This window comes from Momordica charantia (genome assembly GCF_013281855.1).
Source record: "Momordica charantia cultivar OHB3-1 chromosome 11 unlocalized genomic scaffold, Mcharantia_2.0 BLBB01000011.1, whole genome shotgun sequence".
Classification (NCBI taxonomy): domain Eukaryota; kingdom Viridiplantae; phylum Streptophyta; class Magnoliopsida; order Cucurbitales; family Cucurbitaceae; genus Momordica; species Momordica charantia.
Window position 1 is genome coordinate 9,708,996 of NW_028275159.1, and position 13,697 is coordinate 9,722,692.

A 13,697-nucleotide genomic window follows, 5' to 3' on the forward strand; every position below is an offset into this window, starting at 1 on the left:
CCAAAAATGGGATCCGACCAAGATCGATGAACAAAAAAAAATCACGATATTGAAGGAGCATATTAAAGATCCCACATTGAAAAGAGAAAAGACCTAACGAGCATCTGGTCCAAAAATGGGATCCGACCAAGATCGATGAGTAAAAAAAAAAAAACCACGATCTTGAAGGAGCATGTTAAGGATCCCGAGACCTAGCAATGATTTATAATAGACACGGGCTACTCCTCTCATTGTCAATTATTTTTTAGATGGAACTCATGAATGTTAATACTTATACTGGTATAATTTACCAAGCATCTCTAACCATCAAATCAATCATAGCAATGATTTTTGGGAGGGATAACATATCAAAGTAAATGAAAGGAGAGTCCAAGATTATTTCTCATTTTTTAAACCATAGTCCTCGACAAAGTTTGTAGCTTCATCAAGTCCCATTATTGCTACTTAGAAATAAAACAGAAACAAGTTCCCATTTTAGCTTGGCTACTAATTTGCGGCCGAGTACTTGGACGATGAGACGACGGCTACGGCATTGCCTAATGGCCATGCAGCCTCCGCGACGGAACCATGATATGCCACTTGCTTCACCAACGTTATTTTCTTTTGAGAATCAATGCCTATCACGGATATATAATACGTCAATATTTGTAATCGACCTGTTAAGTTAACGAGTATTAGAGTCGGGAAGGAATGTACCGAATCCATCGACGAGAAGTGTGTACTCGTAAACGAGATCCATGCACACGTATTGCACATCACTTGAGTAAACATTAGGGTATTTAGATTTTGCATCGACATATTTAGTTTGACAAGCAAGCATGGCTGCTTTCTTGAATTCTATGACCTTCACTGCCGCTTCTGGTTGGTTGCCATCGATGAAACCCACCTGTTTGAATTGAATATCATTATTTAAAGACTCGTTTAATAACAATTTTGTTCGAGAGCGTTTTGCCTTTCACAATCATACTTGTTTGTACATGAACACATGCTTTTTTGGTTATTAATTTTCTTTAAAAAAAAGTTTCTGAAATGTTTTTTACTGAAATTTCAAATATCAAACTTTGTCAAAAATATTTCAATTATATTTTTGAATTTTACCTTTATGAGTCTAACAACTACTTTGTCATTAATGATATTAATTAAATGATGACATGACATTTATGAAATAAATGTTGATTGATTAAGCACGATCAAGAATAAAAGTTGATTTGACATATGAGCATGCCATTATATTTTATGGATCCAATTCATTTTACTACCTACTATTATATTATACCAAATCAATCAAATATTTGTCTAATAAATATGTTATACTATCGTTTAGTTAATAATAAAAACCTTTCTAAGAATCACAAGAATTGGAAATATAATCAAAATTTAAAAAAAAACTAAGAGCTAAAGTTAGTACAACCATCAAAGTAGTCTTAAGAACTAATAAGCTATCTTGAATTTTTTAAGTTAAATTACAAGTTTAGTCTTTAAAAAGTCGTTGAACTTTAAAAAGTATCTGATAAATCTTTAAGGTACCGTTTGATAACTATTTCAAAAATAAGGCTTGCTTTTGTACAATTTCATCAGTAATTCGGTTTTTCACCTCTCATCAAAACATATTTAAAATTTTAGCTAATCAAATTTAAAATACAAAAACGAGTTTTGAAAACTTTTGTTTGTTTTTAAAATTTAGCCTAAATTTTAAAAATACTTATAAAAAATATATAACAAAACAAATGAACACATGCTGTGAGAGTAATGTTGCTAAGTTTAGTTTTCAAAACAGAAAACCAAAAAGGAAATGATCATGAAAGGGAACTCAAACTTTCGATCTCGTGTCTAATAAATATTTTCAACTTTTCAATTAATTCCGTGTCTAATAGTTCTAAACTTATTCATCATCTTTTAAAGAAAAACACTTGAATGCTTGAAATTTTAAGAACTAATTAAACTCTAGAGAGGGTGGAGTTGGATTTACCTGAGCCGCCTTGTCAAAGAATAAGGAAGAAACATAGAGATTCCTTTGGCCGGCTCCTCCGCCGCCGCTCCAAATACCATCAAACGAGCACTCATTGTAGCCGCAAGATTCGTTGATTTTGAGCGCCTCTAAAATTACCTTCCGGCAACGACCGAAGCTCGACCCTGATTGGGAAGCTGATGCTTTGTATTCCTTTCCATCGTACGTGTATGTTCCTATACCAACCACACAAACAGAGACCATGCCATCAGGGTTAAATTAAATTAAAGACGAGTTTCGTCTTGTACCACTACAAGAATCATTAGTTTTCTCGACGTTTTTATATAGCGTAAGTAACAAAAAGTTTGGAGAAGATAGTATTCTCGATGCATTACCGACGTTGTTCAAAAGTGTCAGGATAAAGTAGGTCTCATGCGTCAACTTGGTCAAACTTCTCTCCCGCACTTTTGAAAAAACGTCGAGAGAAGATCTTTTCTTGACGCTTTTGAAAATGTTGTGAAAAGCGACGTTTTTTCTTGCATCGGCAACAAAGTTTATCCCAATAAGTTACTAAGGCCCCCTCGGCAATGCATAAATTTTTTAGACAACGTTTATTTAGTTCATGTGTGCATTTTAAAAAGGATTCTAATAGGTTACTAGGGCCGTTTGAGAAGGACTTTTCCTTTTGAAGATATTTTAGTTGTGGATTTTTTGTTTTTGGAAATTAAGCTTACAACGGATCTATTTATGTCTTGTTTTTTTGGTTATCCTAAGCCAAAGTTTGAAAAAAAAAAAAAGTAGTTTACGAACTTGTTTTTTATTTTAAAATTTGACTAAGAATTCAAATGTATCACAAACTTATGAAGAAATGTGAAAAACATACCAAAGAAATGGTGAGAACATAAATATAATTTTCAAAATTAAAATATTAAAAACGAAATCGTTATCAAAGATGCCTACATTTCAACTTTGTATCTAAAATGTCTCTACTATTAACGTTATCAAGTGAAACATTAAGAGCTCCTTTGGTAAAATGTTCCAAATGAATAGCATGATCCTAACATCCATGAATTCAAGTATGATAAGACAATCGTTTTAGAACAAATTAAGAATTGGAAAGAAAAATGAAACTTGTTTTGGTTGTTTCTAAAATTTATATAAAATTTTGAGAATGTTTTGAAAAAAAAAAAAACAAAAAACATATTTAATTGCAAAATGATCTTATTTTTTAAAAAACATTGAAAACAAGACACAAGAAATAGTAACATTATCAAACGAGCCTTAACTATATTTATGAGCTTATTTTAGGTGGATTCAGAACATAAAACTAATGGAATTAATGACACAGACCAATTAGACACCAATTGAAAAATCTCGGGATTTACTAGAATTTTTTTTTAAAGTACATGAGTTAAATAGATATAATTCTTTATAATAGAACAAAAGTGACTCTAATCTAGTCTATGGGACTGGTTTTAATTTTGGCTCAAGGATAGAATTGAAATCTTTGGATGTTACACACAAAATTGAAACCATATATTTTCTCACAGTTTACTTGAGATTTCATACACGTAACTTATGAAAATCAGACTGCACAAAACATGGTCCAACAACACTTAAAGAGGTCGGAGGTTCAAATCCTCTCCTACATTTATTAAATTATAAATAAATAAAAAAAGTTAAAAAAAAAAAAAGTTAAAATGCATATGTAAGTTTAGTTAAAAATACCTTCATAACCAGCTAAAATGCAAGGGTTGCCAAGCTCTTTGGTCACCTCCAAAATCTCTACTCGGGAGGCTAGTAAACCATAATGCAAATAACTGATTCACAAAAATAAATCAAATAAAATTCACCCCATTTCAAAAAATTTCAACCATTATTTGCATAAAAATAATTTTCAACCATTTCAAAATGTTTTAAAATCGGATACAAGAATTAAAATAATTTTTTATGCAAGCCTTAGGAATTATAACATGAGCATATTTTAAAATTAAGAAACTTGACCTAAAACACGTACCAAAGTAACTTTAAAAGTTGAACAACTAAATTAGAATTGGTTTGAATCTTATTTTGATCCTATATAAGTGTCACTTTTTGTCGCTGGTTTGAAATATTCACTTGGGTTCTTGTAGCTTGAGCTTTTGTCTATTTTTTATGTATTTCCGTAACTTTTTGAAAAGTGAATATTTTGTTAGTAGAATTTAAACAAATATTCTATATACGAGTAAACCCTTTAACCAACCTTAGCATAACTTATCCACAAATCATCTTCACCTTACCAAGATTTATAATAGATATGAACGCTGTTAAGGATACCACATTAATAAAATAAAATACTTAACAACGGTTTATAATAGACATGGACTACTCCTCTCATAAACAATTGATTTTGAGATTAAACCCCATGAATATTAATATGGTATCAGAGTCCAAAACACTCAAACGAACATTCAATCGAAAATTAGGATCCGATCAAAATCGATAAGTCAAAAGAGTCATGATCTTGAGAGACATGTTAAGGATAATCGAAACAAGGTAAAATGAGAGTTAAGGGTAAGAGTAAGACCTGTGGACGTAGAGGTTATATTTAGCATCCTTGATGTACAAATTTTGAACAAATTTGGTGTTTACATCGGAAGGAATGGGCGCATTCGCGGCATCTTGGTCGGAAATTGCATATGCCATTTGAACAGAGCCGCCGCCGAGATCAATTACTCCCACTGTGTTTGAATATTTCTTGCCCAATTTCTCCAGCAAATAGTTTATTGTCAACTGCATCCCAGAAACAAAATATATAAATAAATGCCTTTTTCATTTCTCGATTATTCTTAATCAAATTTAAATTACAAGGTTATTCTCCCAAACTAATTTCAACTTTATGCGTAACTTTCAATTTTGTGTTTAATATATTTTTAAGTTTTAAAAATATGTCTAATAAATCTCTAAACTTTTAATTTTGTGCTAAAAAAATCTGGGACTTATTGAACGCAAAATAGAAAGTTTTGGATTCTATATTATACACAATATTCAATTTTATTTCTAATATCAAACTAGGTCGCAAGGACGACAAAGTTGAAAGTTTAGCGTTTATTAAACGCCTTTAATGCTCAATGACCTATTATGTATAGAAATGAAAGTTTTAGGTCTATTCGACAAATTTTAAAGTAGTTCATTAACGTAAATAGACACAAATCTAAGGACTAAACTTGTAATTTGACCTTATTGAATACAACTTGAACAAACTTGTCGGTTATGGTACAAGTACTATCCTTTTATAGGTTTTAGGTCCTAGATTCAAAATTTTTACCTCGAATAATATCCTTAAGTTTAAACTGCAAAGTTAGGGCATATTTTATAACGATTTTGTTTTTTGAAATTTATGCTCAATTCCTTGCAATTTTTTCTAGTATATTTTTCTTTACTTTTTTTTAAATATATTTAATTTTTAAGCTAAGCTTTACAAAAGAAAAAAAGTAAATAAAAATAAAATCTTAATTTGGCGTAGATTTGAATTTTTTGAACAAAGATAACAAAACAAAGAAATATATATATGTGAGCAATGGCTATTATCTTAATTTTTTTAATAAAAAATTAAAAACAATATGATTATCAAATAAAACCTCAGTGTTTAGATTTTGATGGTAGGTTCATTTTATTCTTTAGATTTGAAAAAAGTTCAATTGCAATTCTTCAATTCTTCAATTTTAAACCGGCTTGATTCAGGTCAATTGGATTTGATCTTTACAAGTACGGTTTGATTTTTTATTTAACCAAATTGAACCGATTCATTAGTCCAAAAGACTAATTTAAGCAAAATTTATGAATAATTTTAGAATGAGTGATTTTAACTAAAAAGAGATTAGTGATTTTGTGTAAGTGATTTTTATATAATTTTTTAATGTTTGATTACACGATCTTGAAGGAATAATATTTGATTTCAAAAATGATTTCAGAATCACCAAATTAATAACATATATTCGAAAATTTATTAAGTAATTATGATGAAAAAACATGATATATATATATATATATAAAAGTAAATAACCCATCTCAATCTCAACAATTTTAGAGAGAAATTTTAGAAGGTGAGACAAAAAATTTAAGAGATATGGAGACAAAAGCTTGGAAGATTACAAAAATTTTAGACCAAATTAAATATTAAATATAGTATTTTTGCATATTTTAAAAACTATGGAAAAATATATATTGTTTTTTTAATTTACAAACATGAATTAAAATAAACTATAAAAAAGTAAATTTTGTATAATTTTTTTATGCCAACTCACATAGATCTATTGGTTAAACTATCTATCATCGATTAGAAAAGGTAGAAAGTTAAAATTTTCGCTCCACATGTTATTTAGCTAGAAAAAAAAAAGAAACCTGTATTCATGATACAATTGTCAAATTCTATTCTTTTATAAAAGCAAAAAGAAAAATATTTCAAACTCAGCCATTTTAAATTGTACTCACTTAAAATTCTTTAATATTTTATTATATAACTACAAAGTACTTTCGAAAATTTTTAGAGCACTTGGAAATACTTTTTGTTTTTTATAAACATTATGTAGGCTTACATTTAAAATAATAATTCACTCAAATTTCATTAGTTTTATAATTATTTTGGTTAATTTAGTATCCTTTTATCTCCCTCCTAAATATTCAAAAGAATTTGACTAACTAATTTAAAATAAATACAAAACAATTCAAATAAGGTTGTAGTCTAAAAATCATGAGGGAGAATGGAGACTATAAATTAATTGCCATAATTTATTGTTATGGGTGAAATTAAGCTCTAGGACATCATAAATTAACACGTGTGGATAAAATTAAATCTCTAGACGTCTATTTACTTCTTTACTTTTCTTTTAGTTTTAATTTTTAAAATCTAATTTATATAGATAAACTTAGAATCCGTTAAAAAGTTACTGCAATTGAACTTTAAAAGTAATTAGAAAATTCTACATGACTAAAAATGATTTTAAAAGTAGGGGGAGAAAGTTTGAGATGATTTGGGGAATCATTTTTTCTATAAGTAATTAAAATAAAACATCAATTAAATGCTTTTTCTATAAACATTTTCAAAAGCAAATTCGATTATACGACTAAACACTATGTAAATTTTAAAATTTAGATCTTAATTGATTAAAAATATTTTCTTTATTGACATCAGACTCACTTAGAAGAACACTAAAAAATCAGAAGTAGTTAATTAGTTTTTTTTCCCCCTTAAAATTATTTATAAAAATTTTTCCATATCCAACCTTGAAAACATTCAAATATATTTATTAATAAAACGCTAATAATTTAATAGGTAAATTACTAATTTAGTCTGTACAGTTTGGACTTGATTTCAATATATTCTTGTTAAAGAATAGGATAAACCAAATTGAAACTTTTAAAACGTAAAATTACGTAATAATTATAAGGCTTAAATTTGTAATTGAAAACATCTTCCAGAAAGAAAGAAAAAAAACGAAGGGGGATTTGGGATTGGCCAATAACTATGAAGGCCAGTAAAGTCACTGCTTCCTGCAGCACAACAAAATCACACGAGAAAGCAAATTCGTGAAGAAATCATACCCATTGATATGAACCTTCCTGATTTCCGTCAAGAATCGAAACCGAATCGGCGTCGTACTGAAATCCGCTCTTCGATTTCAGAAGAACCCTAACCTGAAACAACGAATTCATCTCAACAAAAACAATCAATCACCGGCGAAGAATCAGAGTACTATTCAGTAGCAAGGAATCGGAATCGGAATCGGAATCGCTAATTACCGCTTCCAAAATCCTCTCAGATTTATCGCCTTCCAGAAGCCTCAGCCCTGCCGTGGCCTGAAAACAGAGACGGAGATCCAATGGAATGCGCGTTTAATGGAAGATGTTCGAGAAATTTCGGGGAGGAGAAGTGAAGAATGGAGGATTTACGAACCCCGAGGCGAACAGGTGTTACTGATTGCAGTTCTTGAGGAACTGCGTTCTCTGCTATCTCCAGTAAGGGGATTAGAGAATCCGCGGCTTTCTGAGGATCGTCGGCGTATGAACTCAGCCCCGGTTTTATCTGTAGAACAATGGAATCGCTTCATCGAGGTCATTAGGCGAAATAGATTCGAAATTTTGAAATCGAAGAGCAAGAGCGTGCGTTGTGTTGTGAAATTTAGAAATCTAAGAGCGAGCGTTGTGGTGTTTACCTGTGAGAAAACTTCAATGTCGGAACCGATGAAGAGGAGATTGAGATTGTGGTCGAAGTTGAAGACGTGGACGCGGCTGCCGGAGCTTCCGGCGTCGAAGATGACGGCGTAGGTGGAGTTGGATTTAACGGAGGAAGAACTTCCGACGACGGTGGAGATCTTGCGATTGCGGAGGTTGAACTTGTTTGCACCGGCGGAGGAAAGAGGGAGGATGGCTAAAAGTGAGAGAATAAGCAGGGTGGAGAACTCATTCCGCCGTTTGGCTCCGGTCTCGGCCATGGCGACGGCGGCTGTGGACACGACGGAGAAGAAGGTAAGCCTCAGGGGAAGTTGCCGGCGAGTTATCCTCTTGTCTTCTTGGCCTCTAAAAAAATGAAAAAGAATGGCTCGTGTATAAATTTGGTGGATTTTTTATATTATTTTTTACAACGTGTTGATTAAGCTGAATGGAATTAATTGGTGGGATGATCTTTCGTTCCTTGTTGGATTGACCTCGCACCTATGTAATAACTCATTTACAACTTTTATCATTTCCCTCTATTTATCCATAATTTTGTAATTAATTGTTTTTCATTTTTGTTATTGTTATTTTTTATTTATACAACTTGGCGATGATGCAGGAATTTGTCCGCCCCTAACTGTTGCCATATGGACTCCGACTCTAGAATGAAAAAGTAGAGAGTACGAGAGAGAACCCCATCAGGGTTCTTGACCGGTGGTCGAGAACTCCAGGTCTGGTCGACTATGGCCGACTTGAGTCGTCAGATTACTGTCTCCGTGGGTTCACTCCCCTCCTGGCCCAATTTCTCTCAGTTGTTTAGTCTGGTTCCATTTTATCTTCCCATAGCACCACTAATAATTTTTCTTATTTGTTAAAAAAAAGTGTTGGGAGGGAAAAAGCTCAAGAAAATATAAAATGTTTAGGTGGAAAAAAAAAGTGTCACGTGATTAAAAACATACGTGCTCCCACTACTTTCAGTGTCTTTCTTTGGTTGGCTTGGCCCACAAATATAAGCAGAAATCACGTGGGAAAAATCCATATCTTTTTAGTAAAAAATAAAAGGAAAATCTATATATAAATTGATATGACAACTTAGAGGAAGGTTAATAAACTTCAATGGAACATTAATAACTTTTTTAATGCGATGGTTTAGTTAATCAAATCAACACACTCTTTACAAATAATTAATTTTATCTCAAAGTAATAAATTGGAAGTGCAAACACTTCAATAAATTCTACCAATTAAATAATTATCAACAAATAAAATTAAAAGTAGAAATTTGTACTCATTAGTTCATGCAATCGAAGATAAATAAATTAATTACAAAAATTAGAGAGCATAAAGTTAGATAAATAATTAACATCGAGAATTTATTATGGTTTGTCAACACCAGCCTACTTCATTCTCCAAATTCCTCTTGGATGTTCGAGTAAGAAACCTGAACCTTTCCACAATAGGAGTCAAATCAGTACAATACTTTCTTTTTCTAAGGGCAAGAAGAGATCAACCTACTCCACTCCCTAAACTCCTTTTAAATGTTCGAGTAAGAAATTCGACCCTTTTTCAGTTTCTATAGTAGGAGTCAAACCAGTACAATATTTTTTTTAGAGCTAGAAGAAACTTGATCCTTTACACGGTTTATAATCAAACCGATATAAAAGCTCTTTTTGTGGCTCAAGAGCAACTCTTATAAAGAATTTGAGATTTAAGAACACTCCCACAAATCTTCTTGGCTTCCGACAAACTAAATCTGACTATTCGTTGTTTGTTTGAGGTTCTCGATCATCTTTCGTCGTTGCATTGCTTGTCTATGTTGATGACATAATTATCACTGGTGCGTCGTCCTCCATCATTGATAGCTTAAAAATTCTTCTTAATAATGTTTTTAAGCTCAAGGATTTATGACCTCTTCGTTATTTCTTGGGACTTGAACTTGCTCGATCGACTGCTGGTATTTTTTTGTTGTAACGAAAGTATAGCTCTTCAGTTACTTGAAGATACTGGGTTTCTTAGATCTAAGCCTAGTTCTTTGCCAATGGATCCTAATTTGAAACTCTCTATGACTTATGGCACATTGTTGGTTGATCTTACTGTTTATCGTCTGTTAATTGGTTGTTTATTATATCTTACGATCTCTCGCCCTGATATTACATATGTCGTGCACAAGCTCAGCCAGTCTCTATCGCAGCCTCGTTCTTCCCACTTGAATATTGTTCATTCTTTATTGCGTTATCTGAAGGGTTGTCCAACTCGAGACATTTTGTTACAGCCTACCTCTTCCTTTCAGATTAAGGTTTTTTCTGATGCAGACTGGGCTTAGTGTGTTGATTATCGAAAATCCACTACTGGCTTCTGTATTTTTTTAGGCGTCTCTCTTGTTTCTTGGAAAGCAAAGAAGCAAACCACTGTCGCTCAATCTTCAGCAGAAGCTAAATATCGAGCTCTTGCTGCCACAACAAGTGAAATTGTTTGGTTCACTAAGCTTCTGACTGATCTTCGGATTCGGATTCCTTGTTCTTCTCCGACATTGCTCTCTTGTGACAATCAAGCGACACTTCATATTGCTTCCAATCCCATGTTCCACGAGCGAATGAAACATATAGAGCTCAATTGCCACTTCGTTCGGGACAAGGTTATCAATGGTTTAGTTAAGTTGCTTCCTATTCGAACACAGTTACAGCTAGATGACATTTTTACTAAACCATTATCTTGTAAATCTTTTGATCTGTTTTGTCCAAGATGTTTTCTACTGCACCCATCTTGAGGGGTAGTGTTAATCATTAGTCACTTAACTTTGTTGTAACTATACCTCTTTGGTCTATATATATGACCATCTATTCATTAATAATATTATGCAAGTTTTATTTACTCTTCAAGTTTGATAAATGACTTGTCTTGAGAAAAAATAGAGATAATAATGGAGAAATTTTAGAGATAAAATTAGGAGAGAGTGATTATTTAATTTTGAAAGAGTATGAATGTTTAAATAGAACGAGTTTGACAAAAGGTATGAAATCAGAACTGATTTGAGTGATTAAATTTTGGTAGGAAAGAAATGAAGGGTAGAGATTAAATTTTGGAAAAAGACAAAAAAAATGGGGTAAAATACATTTTTGGTCCTTGAGTTTGAGGATAAATTTTAATTTATTCCATAAATTTCAAAAAGTGATAGTTTAGTCCTAACATTTAAAAAATAGTTCTAAAAGGTCATTAGGATTAAACTTCCGTCAGTGAACAAATGGAATGTTGACGTGTCAACGGTTGGATATTTTATAAATTTTATATTACTTTTATTTATATGGAATTTTTTTATTTAGTAATTTCCTCCGCTCTTTCTCTCTCTTCTTTTCCTCTTTCTCTCTCCTCCCGCTCCTTCTCTCCGATTGTTTTCCCTCCCCGTATCTTTCCCTCTCCCTCTACAAAATATCATTTCATGACTTCTATTTGTAAATTATAAGTTGGTTTCAATTCCTATTGATTCACTTGCATATAATAACTTAGAAAATGATAAAATGATTCATTGCTAATTTGTCGTCATCTACCCTAAAATCCTTTCCAAGATAACTCATCCCTTCACAAGCCATAAAAAATTGATGAGTAAGTTGAATGAAGAGAAGTTTCCGAGTATAATTTAATTATTGAACGCTCAGAGGTCGTATAGACACTGGAGAAGAAAGAAAGGAAGTTGGTTTTCAAGTAGTATACATATTTGATTTTGGTCTTCATGGAAAGATATTTTGTAAAGATAGAAGGAGAGATTGGAGAGGGAAAACTAACTCGAGAAGGAGGAAGAGAGACAAAGAGGAAAAAAAGAGAGAGGAAAATGATTAGAAAATTACATAATAATTAAAAATAATATGAAATATCAAACTCAACATTGTCATGTCAATATTCTCTTAGTGACTAATAGGGGTGTTCACGGGTTGGGTTGGGTTGGGTCGGATTAGAGGGATTTTAGGGACCAACCCGAATTTTCGGATTGATCAAATATGTAACCCGAAAGACCCGAACATAGTCTATAACCCAACCCAACCCAACCCTTATATTTTTGGGTTGGGTCGGTCAGGTTCTCGGGTTGATAAAAAATTTTGTACAGATATGGGAGATGGGAGACCAAAGGGGAGGAAGTTGGGAGGGGAGGAAGTTGGGAGATGGGATCCCAAAACCCAGAAATCCAACAAGCACCATGTTCATCAACATCCCCACGATCTCCAAGCCCAATGGCACCCTTTCACCGTCACTACCAACATCGATTCAGACGCCGACACTCTCTGTCATCATCAAATGCGAAGGAAGTTGACCCTCCTCCACCTCCTCCTTGCCTCCGACGACGACCTCTCCGGTGACTTAGAGATCCAAATCGAAGCCTACATCACTAGAGAGAAATCGAAATCCCAAAATCAAAAACCCAGAAATCAACGAGATGAAGAAGATGAGGGAATCGACAAAAGAGAGGGGAAGGAAGGGAAAAAGAGGAGCAGAGATGAAGGGAGGGAGACGAGGGAGGGAGTGAGAAAGGAGAGAGAGGGAAGAAGATGAGAGAGGGGGGAAGAAGATGAATGTGGGAGGGGGCGGCTACCAAAGAAGAAAACCCTAATTGTTAATATATATATATATTATTTTTTTTTAATTTAACGGTTGTTCGGTTGAACCGAGAAAAAAATCTTCCAACCCGTGAACCGAACCGAAATTTCGGTTTTAAAAAATTCAACCCAACCCAAATCGAAATTTTTTCTAACCCAACCCAAACCGTCTGGGTTGCTCGGATCGTCTGGTTTTTTGAACACCCCTGATTACTAACAAGAAGTTTAACTTCAGGAAACTATTTTTTAAAGGTTGGGATCAAACTGTCACTTTTTGAAACTTAGGGATCAAATTAAAATCTATCCTCAACCTCAAAGACCAAAAATGTATTTTATAAAAAAAGTAAAGTTTAAAAAGTTTAAAAAAGTTCGCTTCCGTTTTTCTTTCAGTTACTTTTTTTAAAAAAAAAAATTCAATTCTTTCATTCCCGTGGTCTATATCTTCTTTACCATTTTCTTTTCTTTTTTTTTCTTTTAATTTTATTTTAAGACCTTCAGGCGGCAGCACAAATTTTGTTTTTGACCACCAAGGTAGTGCCACATGTCGATATTTCGATGGTCCATGTCATTCATGTTTGACATTTTTCATTTGATATCGTTTCCATAACTTATTCGTTAGAACTCCGATTTGATTCCAAAGACGTTAAAATCGTTTTTTCGAACTTTACACCATGAAAGCCTCAAAACACCAAATTCATTGTTAAAATAAATAATCAAATATATAATATCATGAACTCATCACACTGACACGACAAAGCATGCATTCAAGTCGTCGTACCTTGATTTTTTATGTAGTTGTAATAAGTTTACTTTTTGTTTGCTTGTTTTTTTTTTTCTTTTCAAGTACTTAGCTTCTCTGGCAGCAAGGGCATAAAGTTAGTTCAGTTTGAGGAAGCAGAGGTAGAGAATGTTCGGAGCAGGTCGTTGAGCTGGAGAAGCATGCTGTTGAGCAGAAGCGACGTACTGCTAC

General features: G+C 32.8%; 1 protein-coding gene across 1 annotated transcript; it reads right to left on the reverse strand.

Annotated features, from left to right (window-relative positions):
• Positions 1-353: 353 nt before the first annotated feature.
• On the reverse strand, positions 354-8,528 carry LOC111021142 (apyrase 2). Its single transcript, XM_022297993.2, has 9 exons — positions 8,143-8,528; positions 7,884-8,012; positions 7,730-7,786; positions 7,532-7,624; positions 4,515-4,720; positions 3,677-3,768; positions 1,970-2,184; positions 697-886; positions 354-617 (listed from the first exon to the last, which is right to left on the reverse strand). The coding sequence occupies exons 1-9, from the start codon at positions 8,419-8,421 to the stop codon at positions 487-489; spliced, it is 1,392 nt and encodes a 463-aa protein (XP_022153685.1). The 5' UTR covers positions 8,422-8,528; the 3' UTR covers positions 354-486.
• Positions 8,529-13,697: the final 5,169 nt, after the last annotated feature.